The following is a 25119-nucleotide window of genomic DNA, read 5'->3' as shown; positions in this document are numbered from 1 at the left end:
TGTGCAGCACCTGAAACTACGGATACTGGAAGCCTGTGCTAGCATTTCTCCTGTGGTGTTGCTATCAGTGTGTGAAGAGTGGGAGAAGAGGGTTGCATTGACAATCCAACATAATGGGCAGCACATTGAACACATTTTATAAGTGGTCAGAAACTTATAACTCATGAAAGAATAAAGTTACGTTAAAACCAAGCACATCATTGTTTTTCTTGTGAAATTCCCAATAAGTTTGATGTGTCACATGACCCTCTTCCTATTGAAAAAACAAAAGTTGGATTCAAAATGGCCAACTTCAAAATGGTCGCCATGGTCACCACCAATCTTGAAAAGTTTCCCCCCTAACATATACTAATGTGCCACAAACAGGAAGTTAATATCACCAACCATTCCCATTTTATTAAGGTGTATCCATATAAATGGCCCACCATATATATATATATATATATACACACAGATGCAGCTTAGCTAAACTTGATAGTTGACGCGTTATGTAAACAATGGCAAGAAAATGTTTTTCAATGGATTTCAATGGTTTTTGCCCCGAGATAGCACTGAGAGGTGCTATAAGAGTCAAATTTAGCTTGGCTACATATGTACAGACGTGGACAAAATTGTTGGTACCCTTTGGTCAATGAAAGAAAAAGTCACAATGGTCACAGAAATAACTTTAATCTGACAAAAGTAATAATAAATTAAAATTCTATAAATGTTAACCAATGAAAGTCAGACATTGTTTTTCAACCATGCTTCAACAGAATTATGTAAAAAAATAAACTCATGAAACAGGCATGGACAAAAATGATGGTACCCCTAGAAAACACAGAACATAATGTGACCAAAGGGACATGTTAATTCAAGGTGTGTCCACTAATTAGCATCACAGGTGTCTACAACCTTGTAATCAGCCATTGGGCCTATATATATGGCTCCAGGTAATCACTGTGTTGTTTGGTGATATGGTGTGTACCACACTCGACATGGACCAGAGGAAGCAAAGGAAAGAGCTGTCTCAAGAGATCAGAAAGAAAATTATAGACAAGCATGTTAAAGGTAAAGGCTATAAGACCATCTCCAAGCAACTAGATGTTCCTGTGAGTACAGTTGCACATATTATTCATAAGTTTAAGATCCATGGGACTGTAGCCAACCTCCCTGGACGTGGCCGCAGGAGGAAAATTGATGACAAATCTAAGAGACGGATAATCCGAATGGTAACAAAAGAGCCTAGAAAGACTTCTAAAGAGATTCAAGGTGAACTTCATGCTCAAGGAACATCAGTGTCAGATCGCACCATCCGTCGTTGTTTGAGCCAAAGTGGACTACATGGGAGACGACCAAGGAGGACACCATTGTTGAAAACGAATCATAAAAAAGCAAGACTGGAATATGCCAAACTACATGTTGACAAGCCACAAAGCTTCTGGGAGAATGTCCTGTGGACAGATGAGACAAAAATCGAAGTTTTTGCCAAGGCACATCAGCTGTATGTTCACAGACGAAAAAATGAAGCATATCAAGAAAAGAACACTGTCCCTACTGTGAAACATGGAGGAGGCTCTGTTATGTTCTGGGGCTGCTTTGCTGCGTCTGGCACAGGGTGTCTTGAATCTGTGCAGGGTACAATGAAATCTCAAGACTATCAAGGAATTCTAGAGAGAAATGTACTAGCCAGTGTCAGAAAGCTTGGTCTCAGTCGCAGGTCATGGGTCTTGCAACAGGACAATGACCCAAAACACACCGCTAAAAACACCCAAGAATGGCTAAGAGGAAAAAATTGGACTATTCTAAAGTGGCCTTCTATGAGCCCTGACCTCAATCCTATTGAGCATCTTTGGAAGGAGCTGAAACATGCAGTCTGGAAAAGGCACCCTTCAAACCGGACACAACTGGAGCAGTTTGCTCATGAGGAGTGGGCCAAAATACCTGCTGAGAGGTGCAGATGTCTCATTGACAGTTACAGGAAGCGTTTGATTGCAGTGATTGCCTCAAAAGGTTGCGCAACAAAATATTAAGTTAGGGGTACCATCATTTTTGTCCATGCCTGTTTCATGAGTTTATTTTTTTACATAATTCTGTTGAAGCATGGTTGAAAAACAATGTCTGACTTTCATTGGTTAACATTTATAGAATTTTAATTTATTATTACTTTTGTCAGATTAAAGTTATTTCTGTGACCATTGTGACTTTTTCTTTCATTGACCAAAGGGTACCAACAATTTTGTCCACGTCTGTATATACTGGTAGACATCACTAGAGTACTGGTCATGTTACTTTTTTTATTTTCTATTAGCTCATCCTAAGAGATCAGCACCAGAGATGTTCAATAGCCACTCATATCGCTCTCCTCCATAGGAAAAAATTAAACATTCTGCCAATCGGAATGTGGTTGCGTGTCACCACCATCAAAGTGGCAATTATCAAATATCTATAAACAGCTTAAAGAGGACCTTTCATTTGTTTTACTTATAGGAGCTAAATACCTGTACTTGCTGCGACCCATTTCTTTTTTTCAAACATCGCCCCTACGCCCCTCTGCGTCCTCCTGAAGTTTTTCGCACTCAGTATGTAAATCCTGAGCATCGCTACAGGGAGGAGGAGACGCCAGGGTTTCTCAATGGGCGTCTCCTTCTCCTTGGCTGTGCCGCGATCCAATCACATCGGAGAGCGTCACAGCCAGGGACAGGTATTTAGCTCCTATAGGTAAAACAGATGAAGAGTCCTCTTTAAGGGCTCATACACATGAACATATTTTGTGTCCGTGTCCGTTCAATTTTTTATACAGGTCCATATGCAGAACCATTCACTGCAATGGGGCATGAAAAAGAAACGGAAATTATTCCGTATGCATTCCGTGTCCCTATGTCCATTTTGCAGACGAGAACAGGCATTGTTACAATGGATGCTCTAAAAAAGGATGCAACTCAGACGTCACACAGCTGTCATCCATTTTTTTATGGATCCGTGTTTTGCGGACTGCAAAATACATATGGTCTTGTGCATGAGCCCTTACAGTGAAAAACATATTTTTAGGTGATGCTAAATCTCCCATTTACTTTATCCTCAGGATAGGTCATCCCTATCTGATGGGTGGGGGTCCAACTCCCAACAACCCCATCCCCCCGGTCAGCTGTTTGAAGAGGCCAATGCATTCTGGTGAGCGCCGTGGTCACCCCACAGTATACTAAACACAGTACCGTACATTGTACTGTATTGCAGGTCAGGCCCATTCACTTAAACGAGACTGAACTACACATAGACCGATGAATGTGATGTCACTGACCTAGGATAAGCTCTCAGTATTAAAGTCCAGGAAAATTCCCTTGAGTAGATATAAAATTGTATTTTTTACGCCTGTTTTAAGCGTAGAAAATTGTCTAAATGTAAAAGACAGCTCGGAGCTTATTTGCATGCCTTCCCTTGAGCAGATGACTAAATGAGGCTCTGTTACTGATCTGTTCTGTAATGGTTCCACTGCTGTCTTTTTTGTGGTGAGAATAGCATAGTTTACAGTGCTATTTTTGCTGTCAAAAATGGCTGAACACCCTGAAGGTAAGCTGATGTACCTCATTATAACTCTATGAGATGCTTCAGGATTCAGTGGGACCCATTTGAGATTCAAATTTGGCATAGCTGTCATGGCTTCCTTTAGAATGGAAGTCAAGATGCTAGCATGCGCCTTCTAGTGAGTGATGGGGGGTCCAGTGGTCAAAACCCACAATCTGTAAATTACTGCCTATCACATTTGACATTCCTATTGCCCATATAAAAAAGTAACTACTGTCTTAAATTGAAAGACAGTGGTTTAAATAAGTACATCTACAAGCTACCTTATGCACATGGCAAAGAAAAGTGCGGGAGGTGTATGGCAGCACATAGAATCCTTGACTGCAGTTCTGTGATGCTCTACATTGCTCCATGATATTTTCCCATAGATGCAATATGGCATGTAATGGAGCATTGGGGTCCAGAATCCAACAGAAAAACCCCACGTGACTCCATATGAAATCAGAGGCATACAAAAGTACAGTAGGGCCCTACAGAAGGCTATGGCTGCCCAGTTACGGTTTTGTTTAACTTGGTGGTTATATGGAATCGTAATATGGGCATATGTATTAGGCCTTCAACCTCAATCACTCAGATTTCTGGGTCAATTTTTAACCATAGAGGGAAGCTTATGTATAGGTAAATCCATCCTCCTGCTTTCCTGATGCATTTGTTCTGATGTCAGAAATCTAATAGTACTTGAACATATTTTATTGTGCATTTTTGGGTTAGATTTTCCATTCTGTTAAAAAATAAACTTACAGACTTTAAAGAGGTACACTGTAGATGGTAACACTCTACGCTTTCCACCCTGCTATAATATTATCGAATACATATGACTGTAAGTGCCCATGGAGAGTGGACCGGTGATTTTATTTATTACTGCTTCTGTTTTATTTTATTTTTGGGATAGTGTTCAGTGTATTACATTTCAGCTTTATTTTGGCTGTGAAATAATTTATTTTGAGCTGTTACTATTTATGTGTTGCATTACAGGTTGGTGGCACAAAAACAGGTGTAGTTCGCTATGTTGGAGAAACAGATTTTGCAAAAGGAGAGTGGTGTGGAGTGGAACTGGACGAACCCCTGGGGAAAAATGACGGCGCTGTGGCTGGTACCAGGTATCTATGTTTTATTACTGTACAGGTATGCAGTATATGGGGTGGCAATGACAACATCTCAGGTTCCAAGGGGTTTTAAAGTCCAACTTTATTTGTCCAGCAACAAAACTTTGGCATCCATTAAAATAATCACTTTGGAGCATGTCACATAATAAAGCACAACAAAAAAATACCTGCCTGTCTTGATGCTCACCAAACATATTAGTTTCCTCACCTACAGCTCCGTTCCAGAGGTACCTTGGATTCTTAGGCTCAGGCACTCAGCTGCACTCAGTGGAGTGTTTTATGCCCCTAAAAATGACCCCAGCAGCATTATCTGTCTTAATGGATAGGGTAGAGAATGACAAGTCCCTTCCAACCTACCTGCCATTCCATACAGTCTGGATAAACAAGTTAATAAAGAATTCAGCAAGTAACTTGTTGAGGCATCCCAACATCTCACCCAACTTAGTAGCCAAGCTGAGATGTGCACTCCCTCCATTACATTACCAAAGACAGGTCTACAATGGATATCAATCACTAACATTTCACCAAAGCATTGGTATGTATGCCAGCTGAAATATTCTCACTTCTGTGCTTGGGGGAAGTGGCCATCCAGGTTATTGAATGAGTGTGGACAACAGACTAAGAAGTCCACAAGAATATGGAGATCTACATGTGACGACAACAGGCAGAGGACATTTACTTACCAATAGTGGTGTCTGAATATGAACATATAACATTGTACCCATATAGTTACATTTACTGTAGATCACAGAGAGCAGCTCTGGTTGACCTTGGCCACTGGTTATCAATTAATTTAAATGGCTGGCATTAAATACTACGTTAAGGTTATGACAGATTTTTGCTGGGCCGTCTTCTATTTAAAATGGGTTATCTTCATGAGACGACCCTTTGAGCAGTTCTATTTTTATTCCTGGATGGAAGGTATTAAGGTACTATTATACTATTGTATGTGAGTATTATACTTCCAACTGATCCTACTGGAGATGCCAGGCAATAAAGAGCTACAGTCTCCTGTCACCAGCATCCTTGTACACTGGATCATGCTCTATAATTGATTAGTATGGGCTTAAAATATTAAATCCTGTATATAAATAAGGACTTCAGTTATCTTTAACCTAATTTTGTTCCCCTCTTAATCCATCCATAACATTAGACTGAGATATGAAGATATCAACTGGATTTACTGGAGTCAAGAAACAGCTTAGAAGCTGAGTTAAATTAGAATGTAATATGTCACCTTCATCAAAAATGAATCTAATCTCATAAAATAATCATGGATGTCATTTGCAGTTGAACATTATATTGTTACCCAGTGCTTCCTGTTTTTAGGTCATACATCATTTAAATGTCCTTTAAATTCTCATTGTATGTTTGTGCAGTCTCGCATAGTTTTGACATATTTCACACATTTTATTATTTTCTGCTAAGTTTAGCATTTAGAACGTAGTCAGACTCATTAGTCAGTTTTATGGTGTGACCCCATGGTGCTGCAGCAACCAATGCCTGCCCAAGTTTGGGGCAATAGTGTGAGGCGAATGGCTGCCCTGGGTGGATGTGGCTTTGCCACACACTGTGGGGTTGCACTGTTATAGAAATACTGTTAAGTATTTGAACTTTGGTATAAGTATCTAGCTCTAAAGTAATTAAGATCAGGTTGTCATTAGAGATGAGCAATGTTTTAAAGGGCACCTGTCAGCAGATTTGTACCTATGAAGGCATCTGTGTTGGTCCCATGTTCATATGTAATTGCATTGCCACCTAGAGGCTCAGCTCTCTCTGCAACAACCATGCCCCCTGCAATTTGATTGACAGGGACAGGCAGTGAAAACGTCATCACATCATAGCCCTGTCAATTAAAGTGCAGGGGGTGCGGCAGTTGCAGAGAGAGCTGAGCCTCTAGGAGTGACGGCATCGCCCTAGTTGCTTCTAGAGGCTCATTTGCATATATTAAAATGCGGGCACATATGAACATGGAACCAACACAGATGCCTTCAGCTGCCAAGTGCACATGTAACAGGTCAGCCAGGTTCATAGGTACAAATCTGCTGACAGATGCCCTTTAATAACTGGAAGTAATTTCATTTACGTGCATGTCACATGTAAGATAATATGATTGGCAAAGACAGCTATATAATAGGAAATGTGTTTGTTTGAGAAATTCTAATGAACTATATTTTCAAACGTTTATTCCCTGCTTCCCTGCGATGGCTGCTGACTCCTTTGTTCCATGGCCTTGGCTGCTCCATTGGGCTCTCTGTATGTAAGCGTCCTGTTTGCCGCTGCCAATCACTGGCTGCAGTGGTGATTTGCTCCCCTTGCGTCATAGAAAATGGTGACGTGACACAAAGGGAGCAGGTCACCGGAACAGGAAGTTTTCATCCAGGGGGGCCAGCGGAGCAGCCGAGGCCATGGAACGTGGGCACTTGGGAGCCAGCACCAGGAGGCAGGTAAGTGCACAACCCCTTTAAGAATGTCCCCATAGTGCCCGTCAGACAGTAATAATGCCCCCATGAAATGCATAACAAATGTATTAAGTAACACACTTAAGAGGAGTAAAATGAGCAAAATTATATTTGCGCAAATACTTGTGACTTTTGTGTGATAGAAAACTGGCGAACACATTTGATAAATGACCCCCACTGCGTATCTTAGAGGTCTTGCAGTTTTAGTCATAAATCCTGGTGTAAATCAAATCCACCTATATCACAGCGCTGAGCCTGTATTATTCTGTGATACACTGATAGTGGAGTATAAATCACCTAGCAGGTTCATCTCAATGTCACAATATATCTTTATAGGAGATATAAATCGAAAAATTCCCTGCACAGGATCCGTTATGCAGGCCATAGACTTCTTTTATGACGGAATGAATAACAGAATGCCTCTAAAGGCATCCGTTATGCATTCCGTCATAAAATTACATTATGGTAAAGGAATCCATAACGCAATTCGCCTTTTACCACCAAACGAAGTGTGAACGAATTTCATAAGCGGAAATTCACTCATCTCTAGTAATAACAGAGCAACAACACAATTGTAAGAAAAGATGCTGCAGAATAGTTATTTTGTGCGGGTGCAATTATTTGCTAGATATGTCAGAAGAGGGGACAAGTCTTCTTTAAATATTAAGGGTACTTTCACACTTGCGTTTTTCTTTTCCGGCATAGAGTTCCGTCACAGGGGCTCTATACCGGAAAATAACTGATCAGGCATATCCCCATGCATTCTGAATGGAGAGTAATCCGTTCAGTTTGCATCAGGATGTCTTCAGTTCAGTCGTTTTGACTGATCAGGCAAAAGAGAAAACCGTAGCATGCTACGGTTTTATCTCCGGCGAAAAAAACTGAAGACTTGCCTGAATGCCGGATCCGGCATTTTTTTCCATAGGAATGTATTAGTGCCGGATCCGGCATTCAAAATAACGGAATGCCGGATCCGTCCTTCCGGTCTGCGCATGCGCAGAACTTTAAAAATGAAAAAAAACCAAAAAAAAACGGATCCGTTTTGCCTGATGACACTGGGAAAACGGATCCGGTATTGCAATGCATTTTTCTGACTGATCAGGCATTTTTCTGACTGATCAGGATCCTGATCAGTCAGAAAAATGCCTGATCAGTCAGAAAAAATGACATCCGTTTGCATACAGTTTGCCTGATCAGGCAGTCAGTTCAGGCAACGGAACTGCCTGCCGGAATCAAACAACGCAAGTGTGAAAGTACCCTAAGGTGTCTATTGAAATATTTTTTGTGTACAATGTATAGGAATTTGTGGTCAAACACCTGCCCCTTATGTTGGGTTCATCCAAGACTTACACTTGTCCGGTTTACATTCCTGAGGTCTGAAAACAGAACAAGGAATGAAACATTTGTGCTCGGCCACTTGTCTTATTTTCATAGTAATAGATAAAGTAGAGAAACAAGATAGAAAGATAAAATACAGTTGTGTCTGGAAGAAAGCCAATGCAGATGGGATTAAACCGTGATTGAGAGAATGGTGCTCTTGTTTGGAAACATTATGTTACCATCCCACTACCAAAAGTCGTCCTTGACTTGTTTTCTGCTCATTGATTTCACAGGACAGGCCTAGTCAGGGTGAATGGAAAGTAACTGCTGTAATGAGCAGATGTTGAGTGACTCAGTTTCCTAGCAGACGTGGCTTAAAGTTCTGCATGTGATGAAGTTTATTCTGGCAAATTCACGTATAAATTGAAATTAGAATTTTTCATTTTTTTCCAGGTTTGGGATAACCAGCTAGTTTCAAAGCTATTTAGAATTCATTTGACATTGAAGACATATAGTATAGTATATGACCAGCATGATAGCAAGAGGCTTTCAACATGAGTGAGCAGTTATGTATGAATGAAGATTTGCTTTTCCTATGGATAGCGTTCATTAAAGGAGATCACAGAATTAGGAGATCTCACAGAATTAGGCCTCATGAATACAACCTTATTTATTTTGCAGTCCACAAACCGCAGATCCTCAAAATACAGACACTGGCCATGTGCATCCTGCAGTTTCCACGGGCCCCATTGTCAAAATGTCTATTCCTGACCACAAAACGGACAAGAACAGGACATTTTCAGTTTTTTTGCAGGACAGACGTGCGGATATATGGATGCTTTTTGTACGTCCCATTGAAATGAATGTCTGCATCCAATAAACAAAAAATGCATATCAGTGGCGGAAAAAAATACAGTCGTGTGCATGAGGCCTTAGGCAGGGTTCACACCAGGACCGCCAATTTGAACCGTAAACGAAAATAACAGAAGTGCTGGATCAGACACGTAACTAAACCAAGCAGCGCAGGACATATCCCATTGACTATACTGGGTTCTGTTTGGTTTCCATTCCAGAGTCTGCTCTTTAAGAGCAAAAAAAAAAACTCCAGCATGCAGGACACTTTGCTTCATTGTTTTTGATGGAATCTGTGCTGGAGGCCTTTGAATACATGTGTGATTTCCGGTGCTGATTAATTTTACAGTATATCGTTATTAGGGTTTGCTTTCTTAGAGTTTGCTCATTTGTCAGCTGATCACTGGGTATGTTTACACAGGGCAATGACTGGGAATGAGTGTTCAATAGTGCAATTGTTCACCCAATCATCAGCTTTAGGGCACTGTTCACATCTGCCGCCATTAGGAGGCTCAGTTGCATATCCCACCAAATTTGATAGAAAATAATTGAGCAGCTTGCACTTCTTAATGGAATTTGAAGGACCCCATTATAAGTCAGCGAGGTCTGTCAGAAGCCATTGCTGTCCATGTGTGATAGATCCGGTACAACTTGAAAATGTGAAGTCTGCATAGTGGTACAAATATTTTTGGGTGTTCCTATGAATTGTGAATATGTTGGTATGCTTAGAATTTGAGCACGACTATTAACACATACAGTCCGGGTATAAAATGATCTGATGCTCTCAGCATTCATTAATGCTAGGAGCATCCTGTACTTATGCACCTGGCCAGTGGCCGCAGGTTTCCCCCGAATTTACCGTCCTCAGAACAGTGGTACAGTTGAATACTGTGGCGAGGGGGGCAGTATTTTGTGCTGCAGTGTGGTATTTGGTTCTGCTGGGATGGAATTTTGTGCTGCACTATAGTATTAATATTGTAACAGTATTGTGTTGTCCCTGCTGACTTATGTTGTCCCTGCCTGCTTATGTTGCCCTGACTTCTGTCAATTTGGACCTGCCTACAAAATGGGGCCACTTTTGGGTTTTTTTCAAGGGCCACTTTAAGTTCACAGTCTGACCCTGAACAGCATATACCCTCTTTTGTTAACGTAATGGAATATGATGGTACAAAAGAAACTGAGTAATAAATAGTAGTTTAGGGCAGGGCCATATATACAGTACAGACCAAAAGTTTGGACACACCTTCTCATTCAAAGAGTTTTCTTTATTTTCATGACTATGAAAATTGTAGATTCACACTGAAGGCATCAAAACTATGAATTAACACATGTGGAATTATATACATAACAAAAAAATGTGAAACAATTGAAAATATGTCATATTCTAGGTTCTTCAAAGTAGCCACCTTTTGCTTTGATTACTGCTTTGCACACTATTGGCATTCTCTTGATGAGCTTCAAGAGGTAGTCACCTGAAATGGTTTTCACTTCACAGGTGTGCCCTGTCAGTTTAATAAGGGGGATTTCTTGCCTTATAAATGGGGTTGGGACCATCAGTTGCGTTGAGAAGAAGTCAGGTGGATACACAGCTGATAGTCCTACTGAATAGACTGTTAGAATTTGTATTATGGCAAGAAAAAAGCAGCTAAGTAAAGAAAAACGAGTGGCCATCATTACTTTAATAAATGAAGGTCAGCCAGTCCGAAAAATTGGGAAAACTTTGAAAGTAAGGGCTATTTGACCATGAAGGAGAGTGATGGGGTGCTGCGCCAGATGACCTGGCCTCCACAGTCACCGGACCTGAACCCAATCGAGATGGTTTGGGGTGAGCTGGACCGCAGAGTGAAGGTAAAAGGGCCAACAAGTGCTAAGCATCTCTGGGAACTCCTTCGAGACTGTTGGAAGACCATTTCAGGTGACTACCTCTTGAAGCTCATCAAGAGAATGCCAAGAGTGTGCAAAGCAGTAATCAAAGCAAAAGGTGGCTACTTAGAAGAACCTAGAATATGACATATTTTCAGTTGTTTCACACTTTTTTGTTATGTATATAATTCCACATGTGTTAATTCATAGTTTTGATGCCTTCATAGTCATAAAAATAAAGAAAACTCTTTGAATGAGAAGGTGTGTCCAAACTTTTGGTCTGTACTGTGTGTATATATATATATTTTATCAGTAATAGGATTAGAATGTACCCTATATTTTTTATGTTCCAGTCTAGTTGATGTCAAGAAATCTAAAGTTGTTGGCCTTTAACTACAGCATGAAATGATTTATAGACTATAACATATACCATGTGTTACTCTTCTTTTTAGATATTTCCAGTGCCCACCAAAATTTGGCCTTTTTGCCCCAATTCACAAGGTGATTCGTATTGGTTTCCCATCTACCAGTCCTGCCAAAGCTAAGAAAAGCAAGAGAATGGCCATGGGAGTGTCCGCGCTAACTCACAGTCCTAGCAGTTCTTCTATCAGTTCAGTAAGCTCAGTCGCATCCTCTGTAGGAGGCAGACCCAGCAGGAGTGGCTTGGTAAGAATCTGCTCTTGGGTTGAGTTTATTTTTATTTTTATGAAGACCCTCTACTTAATATTATATTATGTTATCACACACAAAGCATTACTATGCAATGAATAGGGCATTTCAAAATATATAATTTTGCAATATATCTTTATGTACATTACATTTTCCTGTCTGGTAGCGCCCCCTGATGTTTATTCTTTTGGTCTGTATTTTGCTACATTCACTGATGGATTGCTCAGTAGCTTTCTTTCTCCCCTCCCTTCTCCTCAGTGCTGGCATAGTGATCTCATAGAGAAGTAGGTGAAGTAGTCCAGACACCTTAAGGCCCCTTTCACACGAGCGAGTTTTCCGCGCGGGTGCAATGCGTGACGTGAATGCATAGCACCCGCACTGAATCCTGACCCATTCATTTCAATGGGGCTGTGTACATGAGCGTTGTTTTTCACGCATCAGTTCTGCGTTGTGTGAAAATCGCAGCATGTTCTATATTCTGCGCTTTTCACGCAACCCTGGCCCCATAGAAGTGAATGGGGCTGCGTGAAAAACGCATTGCATCCGCAAGCAAGTGCGGGAGCGATGCGTTTTTCACTGATGGTTGCTAGGAGATGTTGTTTGTAAACCTTCAGTTTTTTATCACGCGCGTGAAAAACGCATCAAAGCGCATTGCACCCGCGCAGAAAAAACTGAACAACTGAACGCAATCGCAGACAAAACTGACTGAACTTGCTTGCAAAATAGTGCGAGTTTCACTGAACGCACCCTGAACGCATCCGGACCTAATCCGTCACGCTCGTGTGAAAGGGGCCTAAGTTAGCCCCTACTTCTAAATTATACAGTACCTACAGTATATCTCTTTCTAGAAAATGGAGAAGGAAATTGTGGGAGCATTATCTCTGGGGCTATATGTGAGGGACTATTTTGTATGTAGGGGAGAAAGTAGTTAATAAGAGCTAATTGCAGTGTATCCAGGGAGATGCAGGTAGTTGACTTTCTGGTGAGCTCCCGCCTGCCCGCAGAAAGAGAAAAAAGTCCTCCAGAAAAGTAGATACTTGAGTAAGAAAAAAGTTTTACATTTATACTGGCTCTATAGTCCTGAAATGTATTTTTTGGGTAATATATCTTTATCCATTTAAAGATCCTTCCATGGTTTATCTATCCACTGCTTATAGTTATTTTTTAGTTTATTTTTACTCTGTATGAAAAAGAAATCTTCTGTTGAGATGAGGCTTTGTTCAGACTTTTGTGCATAGTTTCCTTCAGTGGATCCACCAGTAGTTCTGTCACTTGACAGCATGAAAGTCACTGCATGCAGCTCGATTCTTGCCGTCAAGACAAAGGAAAACTTGATGGAGACCTGATTGACCCCATTATGAGTCATTTGGGTCCATAAGGTCCCCTTTAGATCTGTTGAACAGCAGATCCGGCACAGCATTGTGGCATCCTCTGTGACACAAATGTGAACACAGCCATACCTGGTAGTAGTCAGCAGGGAGACTAACCGCTGACATATCTTAGCAAAATAGGCAGAACTGCACTCTGTCACAGTGAACATGGGGTGCCACTGGAAGAATTCTTCAGTGCTCCTAACCCAGCAACATGTAGTGGCGCCATCTGCTTTGACTACTGATTCAATTTTGTTATAATATCTGCACATATTGTAACATGCACTGAATAAAGTACAAAAGCATAATTATCAGAGAAGAGTAACCTGGATTACTGCATATTGCTGACAGATCTTACTGTAGCTAAAGATCATGCAGGTTTGTCTAAGGGCTCATGCACATGGCCGTATGGGTCCGCAATATACAGGCACCAGCCGTGTACACTCTGTGTCACGAATGTGGACCCATTGATTTGAATCTGTCTGCAATCCACAAGATACGGATCGGTATGGAGCAGAGGCATGCAGTGGAAGCCCATGGAAGCACTACTAAGCATTTCCATGGTATTTCGGTCTGTGCCTCCGCACCGCAAAAAATTAGAACATGTCCTATTTTTTTATGGTGCAAACTGTCTCTTGCGGACCCATTCAAGTCAAGGGACGGTGCCCGTTCATTAGTGGGCCGCAGCACGGGGCACACATGTACATGGGCCCTAATAGTTATGTTGTCACAAGTAATCAAGTTAACAAGTCAACATTAAACTTGGGTCTACTTTTTGTAATCGATCAAAATTCTTCTTAGCATATAAGGTAATTGTAATGGTGTTGTAGTAGTAGTTATTTCTAATGAGTGGTGTAAGAAAATGTCAATATGTGAATGGAGATTAGACTTCTAGTAAATCTCGTGCTTTGCTGAAGACTGCAGCTCAAAGAAGCTGAGAAGTTGCCCTACTTCATTGTACTATGTGTCTTTGCCTTAAAGTACACAATGATGAATGCTTTTGTACTTCCCTTAGCTTACAGAAACATCCTCACGCTATGCACGGAAGATCTCCGGTACAACCGCCTTGCAGGAGGCTCTAAAAGAGAAACAGCAACATATCGAGCAGTTATTGGCTGAGAGAGATCTAGAGCGAGCAGAAGTAGCAAAAGCCACCAGTCATATCTGTGAAGTGGAAAAGGAGCTGACCCATTTGAAAACCCAACATGACAAGGTATGTGGAAACATGTAGCTCTACTACTGTCATAATTATTACAGGTAGTATATAGAAGGCGCATAATGCAGGTCTGCAGGCTCATAAATAAGTTTACTTAATTCAGCTGGATATATTTTCTAGGTGCAGAAATATTTCTTGTGCAATATTTTATGGTGCCATTTCCCAATGCAGAAATAAGATGCCAAGTGTAATTAAAGAATGCACCAGACACATCTATTTTTCCCTGTCTTTCTTCCATATTTTACATTGGACTCTGGTTTTATGTGCATATCTTCACAGGCCTCAAAGAAAATAAAATTCTTTTAGATTGGATTTATATTTAAGATCTAGTTCTAAGAATATTTTAGAGGGCAGCTACTACAAGGACACGTTCACTGCTCACACAATACTGTGCTGTTGATCAGCTATTTCCGCTAGGTTTGTGCAGTGCTAAAGCTTCCATAAATGACCACACAAGATCTTATATAAGCTTTGATGTTTATATCCTACACCAGATGTTTTTTTGTAGATCTTGGTGACTTTTTCAGGCCACTCAAACAGCTGTTTTTCATCAAATTAATCCATGTGACCAGATAAAGTTACTGTTAATGTTACAGCCTATCGTGTTTCCTAATTCAGCATGTTTTACCTATTTGGTTAATTGTTCACTATTAGCCTTTTCTCATAATTTGCCCTTTTTATATGTACACAATAATTGTATGGACCCTAAGGCTGCTTTTATACGAGCATATTTGCAATCCATTTATGGCCTGGATTTTATGTTCCGCAATCCACTGCTAATGTTAATGAATAGAGCTATTCACATGGGTGTATAATTTCTGTCGGTATTTGAAATCCACAGCGTGTCCGAGTTTTGTGTGTGTTCCCAAATATGCACATTACAGTCTATGGGAATGCATTAAGAATGCAGAGAGGAAAAAACACACATGTAAAGCCTGATGAAATCCTAAAGCAATACTGATGATAAAACTGATGGTACTGTATATCATCAGGAGTCTGTGCGTATTCTAGAGACAGAATACTGATGGATTTCAATACGCTCATGTGAAAGTGGCCTAAAGCATACCTGCTTCCAGTGTCAGACAAGGGTGCCTAAGGCCAACCAGTAAAGAGTATTCTGGTCTCTTACTGTACAGCTCCATGCAAATGCTGCCTGTTTACACAGTGTCAGGCAGCAGCAACAAAACTCGCTGATTATGGGTGTCCCTGCAGCGATTTTAAGACATGGGACATGGAGAAAAAGGATACTGGCTGGTCTGCCTCTGTGCATAGAAGTCATCTCAGCCAGCTGTTCTAACTTTGTATACTTGGATGTTTCTGCATCCTATGTCATCAGAGACTGAAAGGGTCCCAGAGCACGCCGCGATTGACGCTACAGATGGGTGCATCCACTGCTTTACTGTAATCTACATCATAAAACATAAAGCACAGGTTTCCCTACACCAGTGATGGCGAACCTATGGCCAGAGGCGGCACTCAGAGCTCTCTCTGTGGGCACCCGCACCCTGGAAAAAGTCTATGGTGTACCAATATACTCTGGACTTTACCAGCCATTCATCAGTGCTGGGCGCACTATGAACAGCACATTGAATGTAGGCACGTCATTATACTTAAATGATAAAGTACATGGAAAATATACTATACTGGACTGGAGTATTCCGGTTACATTGCCGTGTTGGCACTTTGCGATAAATAAGTGGGTTTTGGGCACCCGGTCTCTAACAGGTTCACCATCACTACCCTACACCATAGATCACACCCATGCTACACTAATGTTCATGCATTTTTTGACTGACTTTGCTTTTATGTGTATAGGCACCTTAAGTTTAAAGGGGTTATCCAGCCTTTTAAAACTGATGGCCTATCTGTAAGATCAGCAATATTAGATTGGTGGTGGTTCAAGTCTCAGCACCCCTGCTGATCAGCTGTTTGAAGGGGCTAAAGTGCTCCAGTGAGCTCAACATCCCTGTCATTGTTTCTACACATACCGCACCTTTGTTGTTTTAGTAGCAGCTATGCCATGTAACAATGAATGGGGCCCCTTCGTAGAGCTAATTGGTGGGTGTGCTGAGAGTCTAACTTCCACTATCTAATACTGATGAACTATCTTAAGATAAGCCGTCAGTTTTAAAGTTCCGTATAACCCTTTATTTTTTGGTAGGTTAGCATTTTTAATTTCTTGGTCAGAGATGGGGAAACAACGCTTTTTAGATTGGGTAGTAGTTAAATGCGGGAGAGAAAGAGATGCGAGGAAGTCGCTTATTAGGTTTGTTTTTTCTTGAGTAACAGCACCTACCTGGGGCGGTTGTAAGTTATATAATCGGGTATAGTAGTTACTGAATTCTTCCGCTATGTCTTCTGTTTTGTGTAGTAGATTATTTGCAGACTTCTTATGGCCAGTGAAAAATCATAAAAGATTTCGCTTTCCTGTTTTTAGTCTGAGACAAAATGAATCTAGTTGGTTTGTCACCGTGTGCATAGTGTTTTTATTTCGCAAAAAGATAATCCTTTGCTGAGCTAAGATTAAGGAAGTTTTTAGTTCGTCTCGGAGGGACGTTATTTCGGCGAGGTGCGAGGCTATAAAGGTCTCTTATGCAAACACTCAAGGCATGAGATTTTCTGTTAAAGATCAGAGTTCTTCCTGTTTTTTTCTTTATGAACATAGGCAGAGAGGGATATTAGTTCCCCCCTGATATGTGCTTTATGAGCTTCCCAGAGCATCTGCAAGGAGACCTCTCCGTTGTCGTTAGTTCTAAAAAACTCGGCAAGGTGTCTCTTGATTTTCTCGACATTTTGGGAGGGTTTCAGCAGTAGGTCGTTTAATCTCCAGCATCTAGTGAGAGCTAGAGAAAAGGGTATTTTGCATGAAAGCTCTATCAGAGAATGGTCAGATAGAACTTGTGATTTAATGGAGGGGGAGTGGCAATGTTGTATATGAGTAAAAGGAATGAATATACAGTCAATACGTTGATACGAGTTATGGGGTGATGATTAATGTGTGTAATCCTTTTCAGAAGCATGTAGAGCTCTCCAAACATCTGCCAATTGAAGAGAGCAAAGAAGCCGTTTTAGTTTCGCCAAGGCCTGGTATAGTTTGGAGGATCTGCCGCTGGAAGTGTCAATTAAGGGGTTCAGAGCCACGTTAAAATCGCCGCCCCCGTATAACTCTTTAAATACAAGTAAAACAATAAAACATTACAGATGGTAAAGAAGGCTGAGGGGTAGGTAGGGGAAATTTAAAATCCAAAGCTTTATTGAGTGACAGACATGTAAAAGGAATACAGGGCAGAAGATATTTGGACTGTTCAAGATGGAATAGCAGGCTATGGATCACTACCAACAGTGTGATCCCAGGAAATAGTCCATAAGGCACTGAATTGCATGATACTGTAAGCATTTCCTGGGTACAGGAAATCATAATCAAGGGAATCCAACAGACTCTGTGTAGAGGGCACTGCCAAAAGAGGTAGAAAGCTGTTTATTTCAAGAAAGGGCATTTTGGGCAGTACTTATTGTATGGCATTATTGGCATACCCATCCAAATACCCATCCAAAACAAGTCCTTGTGCTTGGTGATTATCCTTAGAAGAGATAACCATTGCCGTTTCTCCCAACTCAACTATAATCATGTACCCCCATTTCATGCATTGTCAAGTCTGCATGCTTATTTCCATGGGGAAAGAGAAGTAAACCAGTTCCCTATGCCACTGAAAGCGGCCTATTTCTTGCAGGGATAAGGAATCAGACATTCAACATCTGAATTTAGGGGTCACTTGGCAGGCCCCCCATACACATTAGATCTTGGTTTGATCCCAGTGGGTTAAGCTGACTTTTTGACTAATTTGTATGGACAGCTTAATTCTTATAATTTTGTTTTTTAGTACATTGCAGAGGCAGAGAGCAATCTTCAGAGGGCTCATGACATGGTGGAAAGCACACAGAAAGAGAAATTTGAGCTACTTAATCAGCTTGAAGAGGAACGAAGGTAAAGTCATACTTTTTGTTATTTCTTGTAGACAGTAGATATGGTCATATACAGTAAACAGATAAGAATATATTAACCATTGAACACAATTGCATATATATAAGTCAAGTACAAAGAAAAGAAATAAAATAAATTTGCATAGTTATTTATCTTTTTATCCTTAAAATTAATTTTATATATTTGCTGGCCATAGACATAAGATAGGTAACCGCTATCACCATTGGCATAGCCGAACACATATATAGAGATGGCTATGGCACCAGTTTTCAGAGAGGGAAACAAAGGCCTTAAGCAGCTATACACCTTAGATAGCTGTTGATGACAGTAGATAGCCATGCCACAGCAAACCCTACCTTCAAAAACATTCATATTCAGCTCAGCTGAGCGTGCATGTGTTTTCAGTGGGGAGAGGGGAATAAGCTGCTGCTAGACATCTCTGGTGACAGCTTATCTCCTATGAAATCAGACATGTTAAAATACAGCATGCTTGATCCTTCTTTCCCCCAACATCTGCTGCTGGAGGAGCATCGGGACATCCCTATACACATACTATGATCACCCTTTTCCCCATAAATCTGACATTTCTGTAATGTGACCAGTTTTGCATGTGAAAATCCAAACTGCAATTTGGATTCAGGCATTCATGTTGCTAGGTTGTAGTAATAAATTACACAACAATTACCTGAAATAGGTATCAGTGCAAAGGAATAAGTTATTTAAATACTAATTTGGTTACTTTGGGTGGATAGTTTTGCATATCTATCACTACTATGGCCAAATCAAGCAGGTTTGCAGAAACACAGTTGTTAGCCAGCTGAGTGGAAAGCATAGTATTATTAACGTGATGAGACATATTGTTTGTGTAGAATGATAATTTTATCCTTTAAATTGAACAACCCCTTTCCAGTGACCTTTTATTGGAGCTGATAACTGGAAATATGTATATGTTAAAACCCAAGATTCCTTTACATGTACCAATCGGTAGAGTTCACAACAATGATGGGGCAGCAGAATTCACTAGTCCATTTTCTAGAAAATCCGATTGGCTGTCAATTATGAAAAAAAATATTTGTATTGTATGAAGCATTGTGGGCATTTCATGAACACCTAAATCTAATGTAATCATCTGCAATGGTCCACATTTTATTGATAGATGTATGCATTATAAAATAGGATGACCATTGGTAGCAGTACACTGACTCTTTAATTTACTTCTTAATTACTAATTAAACGAAATAACATTATTTTCCAAAATTTAGGAAAGTTGAAGATCTTCAATTCAGAGTGGAAGAAGAGTCTATCACAAAGGGGGATCTAGAGGTATTGTTTGTAGCTTGCATGCCAGTTTCTGCCCTTCCATTGAGGTGACATGTTACTTGGCTAGATGCTACTTTAACAGTGTGCACGTGTACCACCAGATTCCAGTTCTTCATATGATCTAGTGACATAAACCATCAGCAGGTATTTTACCACATTAACAATGAAAACAAAGTAGAAGGCCCATAGCCTACTATTACCTAGACAGTTGACTACGCTGTACTGTTCACAGGGATTGAGGTTTCAGATAATATTTAAGGACCTTCTTCCTCATAGTACAAAAAATTACTAGAATGTATTAAAACTGTAGTGATTGATCAGTAAAGTACTGCACAAATATATTATGTTCTTGTCATTGAGTACATTCTCATGCACACATTAGAAAAAACATTACCCTGGCATCTATAAAATCATAGACATACAGTACAGACCAAAAGTTTGGACACACCTTCTCATTCAAAGAGTTTTCTTTATTTTCATGACTATGAAAATTGTAGATTCACACTGAAGGCATAAAAACTATGAATTAACACATATGGAATTATATACATAACAAAAAAGTGTAAAAACAACTGAAAATTCGTCATATTCTAGGTTCTTCAAAGTAGCCACCTTTTGCTTTGATTACTGCTTTGCACACTCTTGGCATTCTCTTGATGAGCTTCAAGAGGTAGTCACCTGAAATGGTTTTCACTTCACAGGTGTGCCCTGTCAGGTTTAATAAGTGGGATTTCTTGCCTTATAAATGGGATTGGGGCCATCAGTTGCGTTGTGGAGAAGTCAAGTGGATACACAGCTGATAGTCCTACAGAATAGGACTTTGTATTATGGTAAGAAAAAAGCAGCTAAGTAAAGAGTAACGAGTGGCCATCATTACTTTAAGAAATGAAGGTCAGTCAGTCTGAAAAATTGGGAAAACTTTGAAAGTGTCCCCAAGTGCAGTCACAAAAACCATCAAGCGCTACAAAGAAATTGTCTCACATGCGGACCGCCCCAGGAAAGGAAGACCAAGAGTCACCTCTGCTGCGGAGGATAAGTTCATCCGAGTCACCAGCCTCAGAAATCACAAGTTAACAGCAGCTCAGATTAGAGACCAGGTCAATGCCACACAGAGTTCTAGCAGCAGACACATCTCTAGAACAACTGTTAAGAGGAGACTGTGTGAATCAGGCCTTCATGGTAGAATATCTGCTAGGAAACCACTGCTAAGGACAGGCAACAAGCAGAAGAGACTTGTTTGGTCTAAAGAACACAAGGAATGGACATTAGACCAGTGGAAATCTGTGCTTTGGTCTGATGAGTCACAATTTGAGATCTTTGGTTCCAACCACTGTGTCTTTGTGCGACGCAGAAAAGGTGAACGGATGAACTCTACATGCCTGGTTCCCACCGTGAAGCATGGAGGAGGAGGTGTGATGGTGTGGGGGTACTTTGCTGGTGACACTGTTGGGGATTTATTCAAAATTGAAGGCATACTGAACCAGCATGGCTACCACAGCATCTTGCAGCGGCATCCTATTCCATCCGGTTTGCATTTAGTTGGACCATCATTTATTTTTCAACAGGACAATGACCCCAAACACACCTCCAGGCTGTGTAAGGGCTATTTGACCATGAAGGAGAGTGATGGGGTGCTGCGCCAGATGACCTGGCCTCCACAGTCACCGGACCTGAACCCAATCAAGATGGTTTGGGGTGAGCTAGACCGCAGAGTGAAGGCAAAAGGGCCAACAAGTGCTAAGCATCTCTGGGAACTCCTTCAAGACTGTTGGAAGACCATTTCAGGTAACTACCTCTTGAAGCTCATCGAGAGAATGCCAAGAGTGTGCAAAGCAGTAATCAAAGCAAAAGGTGGCTACTTTGAAGAACCTAGAATATGACATATTTTCAGTTGTTTCACACTTTTTTGTTATGTATATAATTCCACATGTGTTAATTCATAGTTTGGATGCCTTCATAGTCATAAAAATAAAGAAAACTCTTTGAATGAGAAGGTGTGTCCAAACTTTTGGCCTGTACTGTGTATAGATATATTAATTCATAGTTTTGATGCCTTCAGTGTGAATCTACAATTTTCATAGTCATGAAAATAAAGAAAACTCTTTGAATGAGGAGGTGTGTCCAAACTTTTGGTCTGTACTGTATGCGCAAATGCATTTCTAGGGGATAGGGGAAGGCAATAAAGGCCCTATTACACTGGCCGAGCATTAGCCAGATAATCACCAACAAGCGTTCATTAAAATGCTCATTAGCGAATTATCTGTCTGTGTAAAGGTGCCGCTGATTACCCAATGAATGAGCAAAGTGCTCTTTCATCGGGTAATATGATTGTATGACCACCTAAATCGTCGTTTGCTGGCAGTAGATTATGCTGTTAACACGCTCTGCTGCCAGCAAACAATGATTTTGTATGGGGACGCGCTTTCGCATTAGCGATTGCTCCTCCCAATATTGTGGAGGAGATCGTTGCATGTAAATGCAACGGTCTCTTTCACTCACAAGCATGCATTTGCCGTGCCTTTAAAGTGCATGAAAATGACTGGTGTATTTAAAGACATTATTTGAAACACTATACTTTTTGGGTGAAATAACTTACTTCTAATTTATTTTTAAATTTCTTATAATTACAGTAAATTCATGTGACATTAGTAGCTCAGGCATTCATTTTTCTGTACATCTGGAGATTCCTCAAGTAAATGTAATCTGTTATCCTGCTTTACAGACAAAACTGCTTGTTTATTTTCATAAAGGAAATTACTGTAGATATGTAAAGGAAATGTAAATTTTGTCCTTTTGGATTGATCTTCTTTATCCCACATTATTTTTATATTTAATATATTACTTAGGGTCATGACACTAATAATCCATATTTTTTTCGCATTCAGTGTAGGAAAATTACCTTTATGCATTAGTTTACCATTAGTATAATAAGAAAGGTCACAGTGAAGAGGCCTTACAATGGAACCCGTCCATTGATATTTCCACCGTAAACCACCCCTATAACCTTGATAGATGTCCTGACAATTTTTTTCAAATATTCTGCTGCCTGTTATTTTCAGATGCAACAAAAGCAATAAAATGTACCGTATATACTTTTAAAATGCCATGTGTTGTGTGCTAATGACCAATGAAGAGTCAAGTGGGTGTTCACTCTGTATGGAAGAATCATCCTGGTGTCTTCTGCTCTAACCCACCTTTCCAGTCTTGATTGTCATCCACCGGTTACTGTAGTCCCCACCAGGCTCTTCCAAATATTACACATGTTCCGTTGCCTTATTCATGGCATGCACAAAGGAATCCGTCACCATCGAACTTCCGATCAAACCGTTTGCACAAACACAGCTGTGGTTCACCTGATTAAAACCTGATTAAAACATTATTTTACTTTTGTTGATCTAAGGGTCTGAGTCATGATAATTTTTCTTGATATGCAAAATAGGCTTTTAATGCAATGACAGTGTCACCATTACTCTTTTTTAAACCCAAGCTCTGCCCCTTCTGTGGGCAGCCACTCCCTGGCTGCTTTGATTGACAGGGCTGGGCATTGAAAAAACTGTCAGAGAGGGGCTGGCCACAGAAATGAGGGGAGCTTGGGTGGAACCAGAGCAATAGTGACACCCCCATTGCACCAAAGGACTAATTTGCATATTAAGAAAAAGTATCATAAATCGGTAACATAGCCTTGGGTCTACAAAAGAAAAACAGCATTTTAATCAGGTGAACCAAGGCGATTTGTCTATGCAAACAGCTGGATAGGGAGGTTGCTGGTGATAGATTCCCTTTAACACTTTTGCTGCATCTAAAAAAATAAGTGCATGTTTGGAAAGAAAGTCAGGTCATCTGTTATCGTGTGCTGGTGGTTTAGGGTTGTAAATTGAACTTACAGGTTCCATTCAACAGCATGTTTAACTGTTTGATGCCTGCCCGCTGTATGTATATGGCAGGCACAGCACGTCCTTAAAACCCACTCATTAGAGATAGATAGATATATAAATATATATATTAATATAATATATTTATACGGCAAAAAGAAACAGCAAAAATGTAATAAAGAACAACACAGAAAAATAACCGACCTCCTAACAAAAACACTCCGTACACAAATTGTTCTAAAATTGGAAATGTAACATAATAAAATTTACTATAACAATGAGAAATACATTGAAAACTCTGTTTTAGTCTTTTTTTAAATTGGACCCAGATTATTTTGTGTTCTTTTGTGCAATTTTGTTGGAAAATTGGTTTAATAAAAAAATTTGCTGATTTAAAAAAAATCCCAAAACACATAAAATATATGCATAAAATGATAAGAAATGAAACTTTAATGATTCCTGAAAAAATGCAGATAACATCACATTACTAGCCCAACTAGTGAAAAAAGTGATAGCCATTAAACGTATGTGTGTAAAAATGGTAAAGCTGTGTCAACTCCTAAAGACCCTGGTCCTGAACTGGTTAACAATATAAAAGTCTATCCTACTTGGAGAGTTATATACATAATGGGGTCTGATGGGGAGTGCAGGCAGCTGGAATCAGTACCACATATAGCCATGTTCTTCTAGCCACAAAATTCCAGCACATTGGCTTTTTGTCACAATGTCCTCATTCTTTGTAGTTCATTCTCCCCGATGGCCCCTTCCATTGACATTCACTTGAATAGAAACTCATTGTGGAATGACATTCAAGTGCCTTTCTGGGGAAAGCTTCCAGGCTTCATGATCATATTTATAATTGAAGTAGTGAGATACTTTACTCAATAAGATATTTTTATTCTAGAGGACCACCAAATTACAAAAATGAATCATGCGTTGTCCGAGAGATAATTTACCTGTGGCAAATAATATTTTCATTCAAGCTCCAAAATGTAATAGTCTTCCTTGCAGTGTGTGATAATGATGGCACTGATCTGCTATGTTGTGTAGAGATCTATGATAGTATGCCATTGAGAATTTGCTGTTTTTGCAGTTTATCAGCATGGGACAACTCTGTTGTAAGTGAAAGCTTGTAGACGTATCAGTATCAGCATGTTTAGGCTGGTGGTTAAACAATAAGATAAATCTGTGCCAATGCTAGGTTCATTCCAAGGTTACGGTAATTAGTCTAGGTTGCTTGTATACAGTCATTTATGAAAGTGAGATTATTGATAATAATGGAGCTGATTTTATTTTCAGATTTGCTAAATGAATCCAACAACTCCTTCCCAGAATCCTTCATTTCTTTCCAGGGTTTTACAACTTGACCATGATCTGATGAAAGTTAATACAAAAAATACTAGTAAATAGAAACCTGTTTCTAAACATTTTTACAGATATATTTTTGGAAAGCTGAGTGCCAACCAAAGTGGCCACTGTTGCACTTCCCATCTGGATTGATACCCAGAATCCTAATTGGTAAA

The 25119-nt window shown here is 40.1% G+C and overlaps 1 protein-coding gene across 3 annotated transcripts in view; it reads left to right on the top strand.

The window, feature by feature from the left end:
• Window positions 1-25119, top strand: part of CLIP2 (CAP-Gly domain containing linker protein 2) — a 141267-nt gene that overhangs the window by 88783 nt on the left and 27365 nt on the right. For all 3 annotated transcript variants that reach the window (XM_044285221.1, XM_044285220.1, XM_044285219.1), the window contains exons 4-8: window positions 4540-4664; window positions 11620-11833; window positions 14222-14419; window positions 18304-18407; window positions 19667-19727. In XM_044285221.1, coding sequence (XP_044141156.1) covers window positions 4540-4664; window positions 11620-11833; window positions 14222-14419; window positions 18304-18407; window positions 19667-19727 — 702 coding nt within the window. The remainder of the gene's footprint in view (window positions 1-4539; window positions 4665-11619; window positions 11834-14221; window positions 14420-18303; window positions 18408-19666; window positions 19728-25119) is intronic.

The sequence above is a fragment of the Bufo gargarizans genome, chromosome 3, assembly GCF_014858855.1.
Source record: "Bufo gargarizans isolate SCDJY-AF-19 chromosome 3, ASM1485885v1, whole genome shotgun sequence".
NCBI lineage: Eukaryota > Metazoa > Chordata > Amphibia > Anura > Bufonidae > Bufo > Bufo gargarizans.
This window is presented reverse-complemented; position numbering and strand designations above follow the sequence as displayed.